This window comes from Artemia sp. Qi Xiang Cuo, chromosome 19 (assembly GCF_049724085.1).
Source record: "Artemia sp. Qi Xiang Cuo chromosome 19, ASM4972408v1, whole genome shotgun sequence".
In the NCBI taxonomy this organism is placed as follows: Eukaryota; Metazoa; Arthropoda; class Branchiopoda; order Anostraca; family Artemiidae; genus Artemia; species Artemia sp. Qi Xiang Cuo.
The window spans coordinates 23,997,493-24,019,617 of NC_142812.1; the positions used below are offsets into that span (position 1 = coordinate 23,997,493).

The window sequence follows — 22,125 nt, forward strand, 5'->3', positions numbered from 1 at the left end:
AAATCGTCTACGGGTAGTTGTAAGTATTTAAAGGAAACTGGAACCTCACGGGAGGGGATTAAGAGTGAAGCTTTGAATAGATTGGCATGGAGAAAGAGTATAAGTAGCTGTGTTGATCAAAGGCGGATTTGAACTGTAGTGAGTAGCAGTAGTAGTAGATAGATAGATTAACAGCTAGCGAAATCTGCCCTAAACTGACAAGAAGCATTATCGTCATGTGAGCACCTCAAACATACTTAAGTCTGTCAAGACTTTCTGCAGACTTTGGCAGTGTGGATGGCATTTTCTGCTACAAAATTCTGCGTGCAACAAGGCTAAGTCTTTATCACTTGCACTTTCACCCTAAACTAAAAGAAGCATACCATGGAAACTTTCCATAAGAAAACGGATAGAAATGTTGACAATTAAGAGCCAGATCAAGGTGGTTTTTCAATAAAGGATAATCAGGACTGCCAAAATTGGCGTCCCAGTGACTATCTTCATTAACTACAAGTCGTTGCTACAATGGCGAGCCATATTAGTTTTTGACTATCTTGGCTAGAATTTTGACAATTTTCTTTTGAAACAATATTTCGGTTTTACGATCCACAATCGGCAAGTCCATGAAATCGAATATTCCACAGCTAGTCTAGACACTTTTTTAGTTTTTCTGATAGCTTGCTAAAAAACACTTCAACCTAGAGTGTATTTTCTTCAGCAGAGCTTTGTAGAATTTTACAGCAATATTTGATTCGCCCGCACGATTTCGTTGACTTACATGGTAAAAAATAAAATAAAACGATTTTATTTTCAAACGCCTTATACGGTCATGCCGATCAGCGGCAGTTCGTGTCATAATAAGGCACTGAACATATAAAACATATGAAAATCACAGCCATAGCCATCGTCATGAAAAATTATACATTGATTCAAAATATCACAGATTCAAACTAAAAGAGCCAAACAGAGTCAAACGAATAAAAATATTAATGAATTAAAGCAAATAAATGTATACAATTTTTGACGAGTGGGTGCAGAATTAAAAATCTTGACGAACGAAGGAACAGAACTACTTGCGTACCGCATATGCCGAGCTGGTACCGGCTGAATTTTTGTACCGGTTGAGCTACATGTCACGGGAAAACACAAATCCTAACATAAGGACATAACTTTCAACATACAAGGGCTACTTTCAAAAGGTGGCTCAATTATAACCTTATGATGTGTAAAACTGGTGATATGACTATATTTGATAGTACACCCCTCTCATTATCTTAGTTTTCTTGCAAATTCTAGAGCAAGCGGATGACCACATATCCTAGGAACAGCTGATCCTTCAACGTGTGAAGATGATGGTTCCGAGCGACCCAAAGAACGTCCAGGACATAAGAGAAGAAGATTGTCAGTTATTCTGAGTAGGCGTACTTTAAGGCCAGCCTTACTAAGAGCAAGGGTACACTCACTATTGACTGTTGAAGTCTTGTATATGCAGCATTATGAGGAAAAAACTACGTATGGCGGTCCTGGTCATGTCCATATCTCCCTTTTAATTTTTGGCATAAGTATTTCATCTGACATATGAGTATATCAATCTTAAACATCACCCTACAATAAAAATAGATATATTCTTCGTAATAGCAATTTAAAAAAAAAAAGTAGTTGGAGGGGGGAAAACGTCACAAAACTTCGATCATAGTTGTTCTGAGAATCACTAACAAGTAACGAGCTGGGCCAGATTAGTAGCAGACTAATATATATATATATATATATATATATAGTATCCTGAAAAACTAAGAATACCTTTATAGAAACCGTTAGGGAAGGGGGGGGGATTTTATTTGTCACTAGAGAATAAACCGCTAAAGGAATAAAAGTTACCACACCTCAATCGTCATTTCAATTGAGTAACATCCTAGTAATGAGTATCTCTGAACAAATCTGAACAATGGTAAACAAAAGTTTAAATAATTTCATTTTAGGAGAAAATAGAAGAACAAGTTAAAACTGACCAGAATTTTAGCAGATGATCGTGTCATATATTTCGAAAATCTCTTTAACCTGTTCATTTCACATTGTTTAAACGCGAGTCTTTAAAAATTTCAAGCAATGAGTCTAATCTTCTAACCTGGTTCAATGTTCAACGGTTTTCACAGGCACCTGCTCACCTTAACCCCTCCACCTGTAATAAGATCACGGATGGGTCAGGATTTTGGGGGAAGGATAAGGCTAGAATTTTGATTAATTGTCATCACTTATCTTCAGCAGTTGCAGCACTCTGGAAACATTTCATTTCTTATCAAAGCAACAGCAAACCGTATTCTTTTGGTTTTGTTTGGGTTTACTGTTTTCAGTTTTATCATATTTCTTGAAGGTAATTCTTACCTTTTTAGCTTACATTTTAACAGGAAGCAAAACATTCGAAATTACCAAACATTTACGAAATTAATATTACCGAAATAACCATTCGAAATTACAATAGCCAAGAGCTTTGGGAAACTGTATATTCGGAGAATTGCGTTGTTTTTTTGTTTTTTTTTTTCTGACTTGGATATCAGTTCAAGTTTTAATTTATCAAAATTTTCGTTCTGTTACGACAAATTTTTACCTGCTATTCAGATGGTACAAATTAATCTCGTAGTACAATTTTAGTCTGAAAAAGGGGACAGTTTATTTAAAAGCGTTGGCAACACTGGAAAAGAATAACAAATCATTTCCAACTAATAAACGAGACACGAAGGTATGAAATAATATATACAGAAGCTAAGTAGTTTAAGCTATATTGAAATAAAAGGTACTCAAGGGAAAAAAGGCAACTCTATGCGAAAAAAGCTAAATAAATTAGGTATTTCTGTACCATTTCAGTGACAATTAACCTTTTATTTACGAATTGGCTACATAATAATGGCCATCCTCAGGGAAAATTTTTAGTCGGAAAATTGGTACATCTTATTTCAAAGTGTTGGTAACGCTGATACACTCATCAATGATCTTACCATATCAGAAACATCATCCTTCAAGGAGGAATGCACACCAATAAGAAACGGCGTTGGACTTGATAGGACTTCAATGAGTGATGCAGGCAGGATAGGGATGTATACATAATTGTATTTGAACGGAAACAATAAACAGATCAACGCTTGGCAACCTTCAGTAAGACGCCAATAACTTGAGGAATGAATCATAACCTTGTTATCAGTCAGCAAAGCACAGAACAGAGTCAACACATTTCTAATTCCTAAAAATACATTCAGTTAAAATTTAGCTAAGTAAATCTGTTTCAAATGTAACCGAAATAAATTTCAATTCTTGCGGCAGATATTTTTAAATATTTCAAATCTATTAAATGCGTTCCCATTTTGTCCCACTATGGTTATAAGTTGTCGAAGAAAAATTTCAAAATCATTAAAAATATCAGATAAGAGATATGGGTGCGGGTAAAAGAGGGAAAGTGAGGAGGGGCACTTTATCCCTATTCACTCAGTGTTTTGCACATGTACTAAATATATATCGACTCGCCCTTACGACCAAAAGTTCATTGCAGGCATCTAGATATTCATAGTTTTTAGGATTATGATGCTCTTAATGATATTTTTAAATCACATAAATAACATTAACTTTGTCATCACAATAATTTTAAATTCATATTTACTTCACAGTACATGGTTTATACTAAGGCTTATCTGCATATATAAGACTTTTTGCCAAACTAAATTTGAGGCTAGAAATATCCCAGTATTGCAAGTGGACAGCATTACAATTTCATTTAAATGTCGTAAATGTAAATTTGTATTTTGTAAAAATTCATGTATATATTTGTGCATATCGGTACATATAAATTCCAATGTCTTGTTTTATACAAAATCTTTGGTCTGAATGTCCAGTTTGTTATGTTTGTGGCAGGTTTATCTCACTAAACGTCTCATTATTAGCTGGACATTCATTTCTCATTTGTTATGCGTCCACTGTGTTATGTTTGTGGCAGGTTTATCTCACTAAACGTCTCATTATTAGCTGGACATTCATTTCTCATTTGTTATGCGTCCAGTGTGTTATGTTTGTGGCAGGTTTATCTCACTAAACGTGTCATTATTAGCTGGACAATGATTTTTCATATATTATGTGTCCAGTGTGTTATGTTTGTGGTAGGTTTATCTCACTAAACGTCTCATTATTAGCTGGACATTGATTTCTCGTATATTATGTGTCCAGTGTGTTATGTTTGTGGTAGGTTTATCTCACTAAACGTCTCATTATTAGCTGGACATTAATTTCTCATTTGTTATGTGTCCAGTGTGTTATGTTTGTGGCAGGTTTATCTCACTAAACGTCTCATTATTGGCTGGACATTCATTTCTCATATGTTATGTGTCCAGTGTGTTATTTTTGTGGTAGCTTTATCTCACTAAAGATTTCATTATTAGCTGGACATTGATTTCTCAAATGTTATATGCCAGTGTGTTATGTTTGTGACAGGTTTATCTCACTAAGCGTCTCATTATTGGTTGGACATTGATTTCTCATGTGTTATGTGTCTCATTATTAGGTTGGACAATGATTGGACATTGACTTCTCATATGTTATGCGTCTCATAATTAGCTGGACATTGATTTCTCATATGTTATGTGTTCAGTGTATTATGTTTGTGGTAGGTTTATCTCACTAAACGTCTCATTATTAGCTGGACATTGATTTCTCGTATATTATGTGTCCAGTGTGTTAAGTTTGTGGCAGGTTTATCTCACTAAACGTCTTCTTCGTCCATGCTTTCGCCACGTTTTTAACACCTGCTCCAACTTTTTCCAAAATGGCCAGAAATAAAAGAAAAGCTCGAAGGCTCGGAGTAGCCAGCCTGCATCTTCAATCGATAATAAAAAGATAGTGAGCCATCCTTTGTGCCCTCTGCGTCGTGTACAGCTGTGAGTTTGTCTATATACTTGAACATACGCCACGCATTTTTGTTATTTATTTCAGTGCTGTTTCTATTTACTTGATGTGGAGTCAGTTTCTTTTTTATATTTTCCTTTGTTCAACATTGCGTACAGCATTTACTATGTAACGCGTTTTGCAAAAAAAAAAAATAGTAACAATATTTGGTATTTTATTAAGTTTTGGCAGGTTTCTGAAGTTAAGATTTCGTTTCTGGTTTCACTAAGTCACGGCCTAAAAGTGAACCCTTCCAGAGGCTAGAAAGAGGATAAATAAAACGTCAAAGCTTTCCTACTGGATATTAATTAATGTTAATATCTTATTAAGTTCTGAAATATTAAAGCTTTGGCTTTTATTAATATTTAAGTTCAATATGTCATTTTGTGCTCAAAAGTAGAAAACACAATAAATCCTAGAAATGATACAGGTTAGTATTGTATTTCTTTTTCACCAAAGCAGCTGGACATTTCTAACAGTTTCATTTCTAGCAGAATGTTTCTAACAGTTGCTGACTTTCTAATAGTTAGAGAGCAGAAAACAATTTTTTAAGCTATTCGAGGCAATATTTTGGTTAGAGGATTTAAACGACAAAAATAACGAAAAAAAATATATACGTGTAGGTTCATTTTTGTATGCTGGACAACTGCGGGACACTACAGCTTTCTTATAGGCGATACAGGTTAGCTTTGTATTTCTCTCAAACCAAATAAACAGGGCATTTCTAACAGTTTCATTTCTAGCAGCATGTTCCTAATAGTTTCTGACTTTGATGGAGACCAAAAATGATATTTAAAGCCATTCAAGGTAACTTTTCGTGCTAGAGGATTTATATGACGAAAATCTGCCAAAAATATACAGTGTACAGGTTCATTTTTGTATGGTGGACAACTGCAGATTTCTTAGAGGTGATATAGATTAATTTTGTATTTTTTCGCACCAAAGCAACAGAGATGTTCTAACAGTTTCACTTCTACCAGGATGTTTCTAGTAGTTGCTGACTTTAATGGAGAGCAAAAATAGGATTTTATGCCATTCAAGGCAATTTTTCTTATTAGAGGATTTAAATGACAATCTAGAAAATTAAGTTTTATTACTTGAAGTTTTTAATGTTACTCCTGATTTTTTGTTTTTCTTCTATTTAGTTTAAATATTTCTCATTGATGCCATTCACGAATGTTGCCCAGTTCATCTTCTTTGTGATCCTAGATCTACACAGTTCTATAAATGCAAACTAATCTCTTCTATAAATCTACTAGAAAACTTTCTTACTTCCGGAATCATTTTTAAGGAAAATTATAAGATACTCGTAGACCCTTTACTATAGTTGTCTATTGCTTCTTCGCTTTTTTTTATGAGTACATTCAACATAACGTAATGACCATTAACATTAACAAATAGCAACGCACCGAGAAGGATTTAAAATTAATTAATAGCTATTCTTGGTTGACAAAACGCAGGTAATTTACCGCCAAATTTTAGTTTAGCCACATCTCTTAAAATCATTCTAAAACCTTTCACACTTGTAATAAACTTCACTTTGAAGTTCGCATAAATCAATCTCCGGTATGCTTCTTCTGAGAGAGTTGTTGTAAATTTAAAATTGGAAAAAATACTAGCACATAAAACTTCTCCCTTTTTTAAAGACGTCCTTCATGGTGCCTACCACCAAGAAATTATGGCTTGATGTGAGTATTATTCCTCACCTAGAGTTTTTTCTAAGGCTGTGAATCTTAGGAATCCATCGACTTTTTCTTTTTCTGGATGACATCCCTTTGAAGACGCAAGTGAATCCCAAGTGAAAGATCAACATCTGGCAAAACTCTTCTCGGTTGATTATCTCTGGTTGGGCTTGATGTTAGTATTATTCCTCACCTAGAGTTTTTTCTAACGCTGTGAATGTTAGGAATCCATCGACTTTTTCTTTTTCTGGATGACATCCCTTTGAAGACGCAAGTGAATCCCAAGTGAAAGATCAACATCTGGCAAAACTCTTCTCGGTTGATGATCTCTTGTTGGGCTTGATGTTAGTATTATTCCTCACCGAGAGTTTTTTCTATAGCTGTGAATGTTAGGAATCCATCGACTTTTTCTTTTTCTGGATGACATCCCTTTGAAGACGCAAGTGAATCCCAAGTGAAAGATCAACATCTGGCAAAACTCTTCTCGGTTGATGATATCTTGTTGGGCTTGATGTTAGTATTATTCCTCACCTAGAGTTTTTTCTAAAGCTGTGAATGTTAGGAATCCATCAACTTTTTCTTTTTCTGGATGACATCCCTTTGAAGACGCAAGTGAATCCCAAGTGAAAGATCAACATCTGGCAAAACTCTTCTCGGTTGATGATCTCTTGTTGGGCTTGATGTTAGTATTATTCCTCACCTAGAGTTTTTTCTAAAGCTGTGAATGTTAGGAATCCATCGACTTTTTCTTTTTCTGGATGACATCCCTTTGAAGACGCAAGTGAATCCCAAGTGAAAGATCAACATCTGGCAAAACTCTTCTCGGTTGATGATCTCTTGTTGGGCTTGATGTGAGTATTATTCCTCACCTAGAGTTTTTTCTAAGGCTGTGAATGTTAGGAATCCATCGACTTTTTCTTTTTCTGGATGACATCCCTTTGAAGACGCAAGTGAATCCCAAGTGAAAGATCAACATCTGGCAAAACTCTTCTCGGTTGATGATCTCTTGTTGGGCTTGATGTGAGTATTATTCCTCACCTAGAGTTTTTTCTAAGGCTGTGAATGTTAGGAATCCATCGACTTTTTCTTTTTCTGGATGACATCCCTTTGAAGACGCAAGTGAATCCCAAGTGAAAGATCAACATCTGGCAAAACTCTTCTCGGTTGATGATCTCTTGTTGGGCTTGATGTTAGTATTATTCCTCACCTAGAGTTTTTTCTAATGCTGTGAATGTTAGGAATCCATCTACTTTTTCTTTTTCTGGATGACATCCCTTTGAAGACGCAAGTGAATCCCAAGTGAAAGATCAACATCTGGCAAAACTCTTCTCGGTTGATGATCTCTTGTTGGGCTTGATGTTAGTATTATTCCTCACCTAGAGTTTTTTCTAATGCTGTGAATGTTAGGAATCCATCGACTTTTTCTTTTTCTGGATGACATCCCTTTGAAGACGCAAGTGAATCCCAAGTGAAAGATCAACATCTGGCAAAACTCTTCTCGGTTGATGATCTCTTGTTGGGCTTGATGTGAGTATTATTCCTCACCTAGAGTTTTTTCTAAGGCTGTGAATGTTAGGAATCCATCGACTTTTTCTTTTTCTGGATGACATCCCTTTGAAGACGCAAGTGACTCCCAAGTGAAAGATCAACATCTGGCAAAACTCTTCTCGGTTGATGATCTCTTGTTGGGCTTGATGTTAGTATTATTCCTCACCTAGAGTTTTTTCTAAAGCTGTGAATGTTAGGAATCCATCGACTTTTTCTTTTTCTGGATGACATCCCTTTGAAGACGCAAGTGCATCCCAAGTGAAAAATCAGCGTCTAGCAAAACTCTTCTTCGTTGGTGATCTCTTGTAGGGTTTGATGTTAGTATTATTCCTCACCTAGAGTTTTTTCTAAGGCTCTGAATGTTAGGAATCCATCGACTTTTTCTTTTTCTGGATGACATTCCTTTGAAGACGCAAGTGAATCCCAAGTGAAAGATCAGCGTCTAGCAAAACTCTTCTTCGTTGGTGATCTCTTGTAGGGCTTGATGTTAGTATTATTCCTCACCTAGAGTTTTTTCTAAGGCTCTGAATGTTAGGAATCCATCAACTTTTTCTTTTTCTGGGTGACATCCCTTTGAAGACCCAAGTAAATCCCAAGTGAAAGATCAGCGTCTGGCAAAAATCTTCTTGGTTGGTGATCTCTTGTAGGGCTTGATGTTAGTATTATTCCTCACCTAGAGTTTTTTCTAAGGCTGTGATTATTAGGAATCAATCGACTTTTTCTTTTTCTGGATAACATCCCTTTGAAGAACCAAGTGAATCCCAAGTGAAAGATCAGCGTCTGGCAAAACTCTTCTTGTACACCTCAAGAAGTGTCACCTGTTTTCGTGATTCAACAAAGTATACAATGTTTTTACATTGTTTTACGATGTTTTACATATCTTTACACTGTTTTACATATCTCCAGAGGCAGGATATATATTTACAGAAAACAGTTGATACAACCAAATCAAGTCTCTTACTTAGAAGTTGTATTAATACCCGATCGGTGTGACAGTTCATTTTTTAAATCTTATTATGGATCCTTTGGAGTGCTGCCAAAACTGTTTTAGTAATCGCTACAAAAAATTGGCCCTCCGTATCCTGGGATATCCCAAACTGGGATAATACAAGACTCGAGTAGAGAGGTGATCAGTCTAGATGTCAATATATTTTAGAACGAGGAATCACACACTTCTTTCTTACTCAGGAGGATCTTTAGCCGGACCGAAGTTTGATGTCATGAAAATGTGTTCCCTGAAAACTTTGTGAACTCTTAAGATCCCCACCTTTAAAGACGAAGGCAGTGAGTCAACGCAGTAGCTTCTTAGTCCACTAGTAATTCCTAATATCATTATATTTTATTAGTCAAATATGCAATAATTCTTATTCATACCTTCTTCACTTAAGCAAATTCATTCCAAATACATACAAAATCCGTTGGTAAATATTGTTTGGATTTGTCAATTTAAAATATCGCTTCTACAAACCATTTTAAAAGTTTTATTAAGGCAACAATTTTCAATATGTTGAATAAAATAGAATCAAAACGAAAGGTGTTGACAAAAATATGCCCTTTTACTGCACTACTAAGATTAAACTAAATTAACAAATGTTTTTAATCAAAGATTATTTTTTTTCATCTCATCTTGACTATTATCGTTTTATTTTTTTTTTGTTAAAATTAAATGCACCGTTCGAAATACAGTTTTCAGTAAAGTTCAAATAACACTTGAGCCTTTTCATGGGGTGCGATATGAAGGGATGTGAATAGCCCTTGTTTCTAAACTATTATTTAACCATAATCACAATGATTAACATCGTGATTTTATTTTGCTGTTGTCTTGTTGTTGATATTATGACAAATAAAAACAAATTACTCAAAATAAAAGTTCTTTTCAGTAAAGCGACCTCATGGCCCGTAAAAGTATTAAGAAGGTGGTAACCCGACTCTTTTTTTTGTGGTAATTCTTATCCGTTTTAAGTTTGACCCAATTATTTCTTTTAATTTCCTATTTCATACATTCATCCATTGTAGTCTCTGTTATTTTTTTTTTAATTGATGTGATTATTCATTGTAATTTATTCTCGTTTTAGTTTCGACCTAGTCATTCACAATAATTTCCTTTCGTTTTAGGTTTGATTTATTATTTGACTTTATTTCTACTCGTCTTTGGTTTAAGCATGGCTTTTTATTTCTTTGTTAAATTTTTTTTTTAAAGAGTAACGAACACGAATTTATCTAATATTAATTATATAAAATACAAAAACAGTATATAAAACTTACCTAATTGAGTAAAGAGTGACTCTACTGACGTTCCACTAATAGGCACGCGGGGATGAAGGGGAGCTTGAATTGCTTGTTTATCCCCAGCGCCCAGAGAGAAACGAAACTGTGGCCCTCCGGAGGGTGGTACATTAACACATCCTAGTAAATTGCCAACTAATGTTTCCAGGGGCACTCCTATGCCTTCCATAAAGACGGTGTATATAAGGCCAAGGCTTGTCTGGAAGAAAAATTAAGAGATATGGCTCATAATTACATAAATCTTTCACTATGGGTATTTTTTATCAGCTATCTTGCGAGGCAAGCATGCAGTGATCACGTTTAATCCTGCAGTGATTACCTAACAAACTTCATATGAATGTTTTGTATCTGACACTTATTTTTACTTAAAACCAATCTTTGTTCTCTTCCGAGCCAGACCTATAAGTCTTTGGATACCTCCTCCTGAAAATTCAACCCTATGCACCATTTATTTATCTATTGTTGACTCACAAGAAGCGCAAAAAAGTACTATGCACAGTAGACAACTAGAAAAATGCTCCCTTAGTGCAAGCAGATCCTTAGATGGTGACTTGTATTGTGTTTCCATCTTTATTTCCAAGGACAAATACTTGAATCTTGTAATTTTACCAAAACAAAATGAAGAAGATTCCTGATTCACATTCAAGTTAAATTGAAAATCATTTGAGCCTGGATTTTCAGTATTTCTAATGGACCTCTAGGGTTTTTCCACTACTGAATTCTAAGGGAATTGCGCCTAGTTGAAGCTTGAATAGCCTCTCTTAGGGTATATAGGTTTCACGAAAACGAGTTGAAAATATTAATCCCGTCTTGTACGTTCGTTTCCCATGTACTTTTGCAACATGTATACTAATTTAGCCTTATGACTGGAGTTAAGAACTCGTTTGGTAGGGATTTCTTAATTTTTCCAGATTTCAAGCACTTGGCAGTAGTTTTGCGCATCAAATTCGACCCTTGATTATGGATTTCACTCGTTTTGGAGGAGAAGCTTGCTACAATCTTTTTCGAGAGTCCTCTAATGTTTTTCATCTTACTCCAAAACATTTTGGTTGTAACTACTACTACTACTACTGCTACCAACTAACTGCAGCACCAAGCCACCTGAGCCCTGAACAGTTAGGCAAGCTTCTATTCCATCCCGATTTATTCGATGCCTCCCTCTTTACTCCCTCCCAGGAAGTTCCAATTTCCCTTAAATTCTTCTTTACGATCTCCCCCGATCCCCTTTGGGGAGGATCCTGCTTTTCGTTAGACCCTAGATAGTTATTCGAAAAGGACCATCTTTGGCAATCTGTCATCCTTCCTCCATAGAACGTAACTTAGACATCTCAACATTCTTCTCAGTATAGCCCTCAGTTTAGAGCCACATTTTTCGTACAGCTTACTGTTTAAACTATGGTCAGTCAAACGGGTACCTAAACGAACCCGTAGATAATTCCTCTGGGAAACATCTAACAAATCCTCTCCAGTCTTTCGGAGCGCCCACATTTCAGAACCATATTTGACCACTGCCATGACTGTGGCATACACTATTCTAGTCTTGGTTCACAGATTTATCTTCCCATTCTTCCAAAATTTCTTCAATTGTAAAAAAAGCACCCTGGGCTTTGGCTATTCTACTTTTAACATCTTCATTGCATCCAATATCTTTACTAATCATACTACCTAAGTAAACCAAGTTATCCATTTGATCGATTTCTTCGTTATCCAATATCACCTTCGAACTTATTCTTGCAACCTGAATTCTCAAGACCTAAAAAAAATCATTCATTTTGTAAATATTTTCATCTAGGACACTCAAATCCTCAACATGATTTAAGTCTAGACGAGTGTTACCTTCCCATTCGATTCCACGCTCGCCTATAGCCTTTGCCACGTTCCTTAGGACAAATTCCATCAAAATGATACATATAAATGGAGAAAGAATACAGCACTGCTTAACCCTTGATTCAATACAAAACCAGCTGCTTACCTCATTTCCTACCTTAACCGCAGCAATGTTGTTTTAGTAAAATAGCACTAATCACTTTAATGTATTTATCTGGTGTACCATATGCTGATAGGACCTTCACTAAAGCTCTTCTATGATCTGAATCAAACGCTTCCTCATAATACATAAAACTGAGGACTAAAGGGGGCTGATGACTAAGGCACTTCTCAAATATAAATCTAAGACTAAAAGTTTAGTGGACGTATCTGAAATCACACTGTTGTTCTCTCAAAACTCTTATCTATATCATCTCTAAGTCTCTAAAGTATCATCATACTAAGTAATTTGCATCTTAGAGAAGTAAAGCTAATGCCTCTATAATTAGCACGCTCACTCTTATCACCTTCCTTAAAGAGGGGTTTAAGTGAAGCTTTCCTTCACTTAAGAAATCGCTACGTACTTCCACTTTAAAAATCATATTAATAATCTCCAGTAATTTATCTCCAACTTCACAGCCATTATATTTAAAAACTCAATTACCACTCATCAGAACCTGGGGCCTTGTTATTTTTCAATCTTTTTTATGTTGTCTCTTATTCTTCCTTACAAAATAAATCTTTCTGCACTTCCAAAGTGTTTTTATTCTTTCTCTAAATAATATGTTGTAACTTTATCACGGTTTAGCACATTTTCACAATGTTATGACCATCTCTCTTAAACTCTTTTCTTGTCACTAATTGAGGCCTCATTCCTACCTTTAACTGGGACATCAACTTCCAGGTCTTCATCAGTTTATCCATGGCCTACCCTTGACACCTCCTCAAATCATATTTTAATGCATTCTCTACTTTCATTATATTTCTCTTACTTTCATATGGTCTATGACTAAAATAATTTTGTGGAAGCCCCCCCCTTCTCTATTAAACTTGAAGTATTTTCACTAATATTCCTAGTCCCGTTTCCAGCTTTCCTCCCTCAGGTGATATCTGCTACTCATAACTATTTTCCTAAACTTATTTCATCCATATTCTATAGTCAAATTTTAAACTCTCCTATTTAGTATTCAACTGTTCCTGTAAAGTTCTCTCTCAAATTTTCATCCCGGAGTTAACCAACGTCATAGATTTCCGATAGGTAAATACCTTTCCTTAAATTTCAGTGTTAGATTGACCCTAGACACTACTGGACGACTATCTTTACTTTTAGCATCAATAACATCATTCCGACATGCCCTAGAATCTTGCATAGATTCTCCCAGTCTTTGGTTTACAACAATAAAATCAATGGCCGTCTAACCATCATGTAAGTACCATGCTAGCTAATAGACCAATTTATGATGAAATACTGCATTGGTTATAACTAGATTTTAATACCTACAAATTATAGCAGCATATAACCGCTACTATTTTCTTTTCCTACACCAAACTTACCTTGACCAGATATTTACCTACCCCTACTTCTACAATTTTGGAGCACTATGTGCACCGCATAGTTCCACCCCGAGTTGCACGCACCACCAGATGTACGTAATCTCTGAAAATCGGCAATCCCTAAGAAAAGGAGTTCTTAGTTGCATATGCAGATCAGTCATTAGTGCAGATCAGTAATTAGTCAGTAAAGTGCAGTAACGTCAAAACAGAAATAATCTCGGCTCTACCTCTCTCAGTATAGGAGGTTGGAAAGTCATGCATTTCGGTATTCTTTTTCTTTCTCAGAAAACATTTTAGGCTAAGTAATTCAAATACACATTTAAGTACTTTTCACCCTGAGTAATTTGTAATCTAAATACTGTTTCTGAGTATTTTGAACGTCACTAAAAGTGGATATGATTACATATTTTCAAGATTGAGGAAAAATAAAACTAGAATAATCGGGTTAGTACTTTCATGCCGTCAAGGACGTAGCCGGGAAGAGACTGCGGGGCCTGGATCCTCCGAAATCCCAAATTTTCCTCAATCCCCAAAAATCCCAAATTTTCCTCAATCACTGGAACTCTTTTATTCAAATTATCAAATAAAGTATTCTTTGTTATTTCCCCCACCGCCAAAAACAGTTCTTGCATACCTGCCTACACTGAATCGCAAATTTTATCAATGACACTCACAAAGCCTGCAAGAAAACTATGGATTAAAATGTTCCATTTTCAAAATTAGAATATAATTAATCCATAATTGTTGAAAATGATTTATGGTACTCCATAATTAATGTTTTTAATCAATAATATCAAATTAGTCTACGCTAAATTACAATCAATCAAACTATTATATTTAATGAAATTAACCTACAGAAATAATTGTTCCCTTTTCATGAACATTTCGATAAGTTAGTGATTTCCAAAGGATAAAAGAATGTCTAAAAGGAAAGAAATCTACTAACCTTGAATATTTCAAAATACTCAAATCTTGAAACAATGGCCAAAGATTTTGGGGCATACATAATGGAATGATGTGGTACAAGGTTGCCAGATGACCTACTTACCACTGCTTGAATTAAACCATCAAAGCCATCGTCGTCCTGGAAAAACGCACAATTTAAGGTGAATAAAATGGTTATTTTTTTTGAGAAGATTTTATAGCATTTCGGAAGAAAAATTTTGACGAATTTAGACTTTTGATATCCATTTTTTCTTTTTTACGGATTTTAGACCAATAGGCGTACAATCATGCCGGCCCGAAAAGCGACATCAAATTTTATGTTGTGGAGGGGGAAGGGGATAAAAAAAATCCTCCAATACCGCAAAAAATTACACACTACAGTTGTTTTAGGAAAGTTTTTTTTAGTTTGTTTTTTTTCTGTCGTTCAAAACCCAATTTTTTATTTACTTCAAGTTTTCTTTTTTTTATATTCAAGTTTTCATTATTTTTTTTTATTTAAGTTTTCATTAAGTTTTCATTTTCTAGCCGGTGTTTACATAGTTTTATTTTTAAGGCTAATCGTGTTTTACGGAAGACTAATTTTATGTTATATTCAAGAGCAGGTGAGGCCCAGGATATTAATGGAAAAATTTCATTTGCGAGTGAGCCAGTTAATCAAGTGTGCGAGACGCAATACCTTGGTTTCTACCTATATTATAATCTTTCATGGGAACGACATACGGTAGTGATGAGCAATTCGGTAGCGAGGAGCATACGGTAGTGATAAGCACGAAGACTTGAGCAATTCAAAATTTTATGAGGTGTTTTTACCACCACAAGTTTTATTACTTTTATACAGCAGTTTAGTCACCCTTATAGTTCATATAGATGTGTGCTGTGGTCTAGCAACTTTTATTCGAATTTTAAATGAGTTCAAATTATTCAGACCAAAGTGATGAGATTTATTGATGGATACTTGGAAATATCTAATGACACTGAGCCTTGTTTTAACGAACTCAAAGTGCTCAATGTTGGGAACTTCGGAATTATCAAGCAGGAATATTTTCGTACCGGTGTTGAAATTGTGTCAGTCCTGAGGTATTTCATTGTTTTTACAGAGAAAATAGATCACTTCACAGTTGCAGTACCCGCAATACTGATAATCCCTGAATACAGTAGTGGAATTAGAGCAGGTTTTTCTGTCAGATTTCTAGGTCCTAACGTTTGGAATTCGCTTCCAGAGAGCATTAGGGTGGCAGAGCACCTTGATTTGTTTAAGAGTAAAATGAAAAACTTTCTTTTTGGATCTTGGTTTACATGTTTTGTTTTTTCTTCATTTTCTTCTTTCCTTTTTTTTTGTTATTATTATTATTATTTTGCAAATTTTTATTTTCATGAGAGAGAATGGTCATAATTTGGTTGTTTTATTTCCTTTTTTGTTTGTTTGTAGAGTTTTGTTTTTTAAGTGTTTGTTATACATGAGGTCGGGCAATATCAAGTGCTTTCATGTCTTATTTTGTGCAGCCACTTGGATTGGTGTTATTTTGAGTTTTGTAATTAAACGACCTAAAGCGAAACTGAACTGAACTTCATTGTTCAAATTTTGACACACAAAACTTCACAAGAACAGACATGCACTATGAAAAATATACAATCATTGGTATTTGAACCAACAACATCGTGCATACTAGGCAAGCGACTGAACTAGTGAAGCACTTGATTTTTAGTGATATGTAGTGATTCTGTGACTATAATGATTCTAGTGATACATTTAGTAATTTTTAGCACTAAACTCAAACTGTTATTCTCATGACTTTACTAAAAATTTTAATTTTGACTTTGTTTTACATTTTATAGCTCCAGGGTTTTATAGATTATAGCTCCAATGACTCCAAGAGACGAACAGTATTTTTTGAAAATCTTACTAAATGGGCTTACTCAATAAAGCCCATTATTAGCGCAGGTTCATCGATAAAACTTGAATATGACAATGGAAGCATGATAATTTTCAAATAATTACCTTTTTTAATTTTTTTTTTTAATTAATATTTAAATATTATTCGCGACTAGCCGGAATAATTTTCGCTAGCCGGTCTTGTAAGTCAGTTTCGTTTCCCGTTGATTTCTCGCGACTCGCACTTTTTTGTGGCTAAGACAAGGCTTGTCGCCAATAAAGGACTCTATCTAGTGAAAAAGTAAATGTATTAAAGCTTTCTAAACTTTTTAATAAGTTTATTCCTGGATAAGGTATTATTCCTAATGACTACATTCCTGGATAAGGTATTTTAATTATTAGAATTAATATTTTTCACAAGAATCTAGACACTCCCCTTATTTCCTTAGCAAGGTCACGGGGAAGGCAGTGAATCTACGTCACCTTCCCCAAATCCCTCTATTACTTACAAAATATCCCAGCCAAAACCTAAAAGACTCCAATCATCTAGAGAAAGAGTATAGATGAAAACTCTGAAATTATTCAGCCCTTGAAAATTAAGTTCCCAAAGACAATTTCCTGGGTAGAGTATTATAATCATTATTAATAAAGTTTACGCCCGAGTCCAGACACTTCTCCTACCTCTTAGCAAGGTCAATGGAAGAGGGCAGTGACCCCCGGTTACGTATATCTCTGTATTTGGCACACAATACTTTACCTCGTCGACGATTTTGGTTTGCGTGATAGCCACAGGTTCAAAAAAAGAGAGGCAAGCACAATAATGTCGATTTCCGTCAATGTCTGTCAACACTGCTACAAAATACTTGGGCTCTTGTTGCTCCGTGGAAAGATTCCATCCTTGAGGCTGACAAAACTAAAAAAGAGGGAAATTTCATTCTTTCAAATACATAGAATAATCAGAACATAGTTTTTACTCTATAGTATTGCTCTATATACTACTATATTTATCTATATAATGTCACTCCATATTGATCTATGTTGCCATCAATATTTAGTAATCAAATATATTAAATATCAATCTAATTAATATGGATTTATATAGAATAATCTATTTAATATAGGTTTATAAAATTATACCTATGCCTATATTAAATCTATATTTACGCTACATTAACCTTTACTCTATATTACAAACAGAGTAAGAATGTTAATCTATAGTATTTACAAAAATTGGCCTTTTTTGTTGTACAAAAACAGGCCAAAAATTGGCCTGTATTAGAAAATGTAACATTCTTATAAGAAACTTACTTAGACTTAGATCCTCCGACGTCTAGTGACGCATAGGGCAGCAATGGTTGGCCTCCAAGTCGGACGATCCTGTACCAGAGACCACAGCTCATTGAGAGATGATCGAATGAATCTTGCTTTATCTTCAAGCGAATAAACAATAGTGATCCGTTGTCTACCACTCTTACGGAGACCCGGAGGAGTCCAGCAATAAACGTCATAGGGAGGTCATCCTTGCCTCATTCGAGTCATGTGACCCCACTGTCACCTTCTAATTCAAACTTCGTCAGTTTTGAGATTGCATGGTGATATGCCTGATCTGGGTATTTGGTACTCATCAGCCGACAAACTGCAAGTATTCTTCGCAGACAATTGTTCTCAAATCTAAGTAGTCTTTTATCTACAGATCTTGACAGTCTTCAGGATTCACATCCATGTGCCAATATGGTGATTATGTTGCTGCTGAACAGGCGCAATTTCAAATTCAGAGAGTACTTGCTAAATCTCCAAACACTGTTTAATTGAGAGAATCTTGAACCTGAATTCGAAGGATGATTTTCCACCCAAAAAAACCTTAGGAAAGCACTAACAACTGAGAGGACAACTCTCCCCCACCTCCAGTGAACTCTTAGAAACACAGCCCTAAAATAGGGCGTTAAGTTTTTCCAACGCCCTTTCGTGGAACAATTCTCTATTACCCCTCCGGTCACCGCCACTGTCCCTCAGATTCAGATTTAATTACGCCAATGTCCATATAAATATAAGATATGGGTCAGGAAATTAGAATGATTTCTCTAGTAAATCATTACCGACTGTTCCTGCTTATGGAAGCGTACCTAGTTTGTACCAGATATACGAGAACGCCCGTGATTAGGGGCAAAAAATGTCCAGTAAGTATAGCTCAAATACTGCCAAACATAATATAAAATTCAAGCTCCCAAATTATTATCCCTTTTAGACAGATTGATATCACATCATTAAAAATATAAGATACAAGAAAGTTTTAAATCGGTTAATAATGTAAACAACATACCGTTAAAGAACGTTCTCTAACAAAATGACTTTTCAAAGAAAGAATTACGCAGAGTTGCAGATATAAAAAGAACTGTAGTGCCAGGAGCCAGTCAAATATTGTACCAACTCTGGCCCATGTATCAACAGTTGCAGACCAACGCATGTGGCTATGTCTCAGGAGAACAAATGTTTATTCTCTTTTGATTACCTTTATGATGAACAAGACAATACCCTGCGGCCATGAACCATCTGTAAAAGGGTCGGTTTACAAAGCCTAGGTCACACTTTACATACAAAGCTCAAATAGCACTTACTTCTAGCAGCAAACGCTCTATTCTATCGGATTGGAATCGAACTTCCAAAAGTCTCAACTAAACCCCTAGCTGCTAATCCCTGTACCATATAATCTTGGTTTCAGCAAACATAAACCATTAATTGAGATCCAAAAAGCCATTCTGACTATGTGGAAGAGGATTCAGCCCTTCCTAAAAGTTGTCAGACCGCAGATGGAATAACTACAGCTGTTATCAGATTTGGTTAAATTTCGAATTGCAGCTAGTGGTTAGGCTGATGATAAAAGACATTGGAAACCCTCTCCCCCCCCCACCTGCTAAAAAGGTTGAATAAACTGCACAAACTTGGAAGGCACAAAAATAGCCTAGCTATTAGTGCTCACCAAGTTAAATCGGGAAGTTGGGTACAGATTCCTCTTTTAACATGTTTATAAATCACAAGAATTTAGTAGCCCTCTACCCTTGCTCCCACAGGAGCTGTACCAGGACGATACTGATAAAAGTAAAAATTAGGACAATACTACTTACTCCTCAATAGTTTTTTTTTAGATGAGACGCCCACTTGCAGAGGATGTTCTAATCACAAGAAAATAGTCTCCCCCTTCCCCCCCCCCACCCAGGGATCAAATTGGTCCTGGAATTGAAAAGGCAGAGCTATGATATTAACTGGTACTTCTGATTGTGATCCGACATCCCACTTCAGTGAATATCCTAACAGCTAGAATTAATAATTTGCTTGTTGCAATCTAGAAATTTTTCTGGAAGTTATGACTAAAAAAATCTACACTCCCCTCCCCCCTCGCTCCATACTTTTGACAAGGTGAAAGTAAGATCCCAAAAATACTCAAGCCGGAGAAAATCGTTTACTTCTCACCAACAGTCGTAGCCAGACTTTTACCAACTACTTCTGGACAAAAGTCGTATATGCATATAAATTATTTTCATACCTATAAATGCTTGAGTTTGGCTCCTTTTGGCGCCAATTTACTAATCTAATTTGACATCCTGCTTCATTTCCTATGCTGTGATTAAACAGGCAAAGATAATACACCAGTTAAAAGGATACATACTACAGACAAGACCGTATCCAGAACGAAGGGGGGGGGAGGGCTACCGAATTTGAACCCGTCTAAGCAAAATTTTGGAAGAGTCGGATATGTTTTTGCCGAAGAAGTGGCGGTCAAATTAAACAAAATTATAAGTTTTTGATATTTTTTTTCTTAGAAAGGTGGCTATTAAAATCACAAATGGAGGCTTCTGCTAATACTTTGTATGTATGCATTGACAAAAGGAAACAATCCGCATGCCATACCCACACAAATGGGTAAATTCCTTCCTTCTAAGATTAGTCCTTGCGATCCATTCCTTCAACCAAAAACGTTATAAAATTGATGTCCAAGAACACATATATATGGAATTAGAAAACAGGGTTTGAAAAAAGGATAAAATATGCCTATCTTTCTGCTAAAAAGTTGTCGATTTAGGGAAGAAGGGTTATTGGAGCGGCCAGGGGCATAATTTGTATCTCCAGTCATACAAATTTGAACTCAAATAATTCCGGTTTTAATAGGGTGCAATAAATCAACTTTTTCTGCTAAAATGTGTGTGCGAACATTGCACCATTTCGATAATATGGGGGCCTCGGGTCTGGACCTGCAGGGATGATGTCATTCCTAGAAGAACATTTTCAAGGCCTTTCGACCATTCTGATGAAAATTGGCCATCTTGGTCCTTAAAAAGTACGCTAGAACTTCCACATTTCCGATCAAATCCAATACCCTGACAAAACATATGGAATTGTAGTGGCTTTCCAATCGTTTTTTCAAAATTTTGAGATTGTTGTTTTCATAGATAGTGTGAAAGCACAAGATGGCTGGCCCCCCACCCACCATTGTACTTACTGGCTGAAGGGCCACGAAACAGAAATCAGCACCACCGGTTTGGACCTTGAAGGTCTAGTGCAATCATACTTACTGCTTACTTACAATAGCGCTACCTAAGTAGAGACCGAAGTGGGCTCTATGTGTTATTTTTTTTTACCAAACCACTTCGCATGGAAGGAGTTGCAGTAGAAACTTTGGAGGGGACTCATCTGATTATAAATCGAAAGTTCTAGGGTTATTGTTCACAATCAAAAGTTATTGGAGTGCGACAAAACCCCTACCATGCCCCTCTTTGCTGCCCTCCTCCCAAACACATCTGACTAAAATTTTTAGATAGCGATTTCATTGAGTATAATTGATAGATCCAGTAAATAAACCTCTGGGGTTGACATGACCTCCCACCCCTGCAGCCCTTGGAGCAAGGGTTGTAAGTTATGTAATTTGACCAGTATTTACATTTAAGATTTGTTATAGGGAATGAGGAGCATGTTTGATACTGGGTTTCCAAAAAGGCTGGGTACAAGGGGTGAATCTCAGGGACTGTTGACGAAAATGTTGAATTAAATCAAAACACACTATGTGTATACAGGTTGTCAAAAGTCCATTGAAATGAAAAGCCCATGTTTCATTTTTTCGTATAAACTACTCTCTCTAAAAAAGACGCCCCCTCCCTCCCCAAGCCCTATTTGAATAAAATTTCCACACAATGTTGAAAAATATAATGGCTATCATTTCATACCAAATCAATGCCTTCAATAAATGGACAATCCTTCCAGTCATTCTTAGGAAACCTCTGGAGAATTTTTCCGGTTCCAGTTGATCCTCTCCCAGAATGATTTGGCTCTAAAAAAAAAACAGAATCATCAAATTAAAACTAAATACCATTTCATTAGCTAAGTATTCAATTTAAACCTATTTGCAACTCTTGAGTGCGAAATATCAGTCCACAAAAACCACGCTTTTTCATTTCGTATATGAAAATTAATATATTTTGTAGAATTTCTACAAAAGAAGTTTTTTGAAGAAAAGTAAAGAGCTACATTAAACGTAAA

General features: G+C 35.7%; 1 protein-coding gene across 1 annotated transcript in view; it reads right to left on the bottom strand.

Annotated features, from left to right (window-relative positions):
* Positions 1-21,918, bottom strand: part of Sbf (SET domain binding factor) — a 167,787-nt gene extending 145,869 nt beyond the window's left edge. The window contains exons 1-5 of the mRNA XM_089104945.1: positions 21,813-21,918; positions 17,354-17,509; positions 14,725-14,862; positions 10,398-10,617; positions 2,973-3,214 (exon numbers count right to left, since the gene is read on the bottom strand). Coding sequence (XP_088961071.1) covers positions 2,973-3,214; positions 10,398-10,617; positions 14,725-14,784 — 522 coding nt within the window. The 5' untranslated portion in view covers positions 14,785-14,862; positions 17,354-17,509; positions 21,813-21,918. The remainder of the gene's footprint in view (positions 1-2,972; positions 3,215-10,397; positions 10,618-14,724; positions 14,863-17,353; positions 17,510-21,812) is intronic.
* Positions 21,919-22,125: the final 207 nt, after the last annotated feature.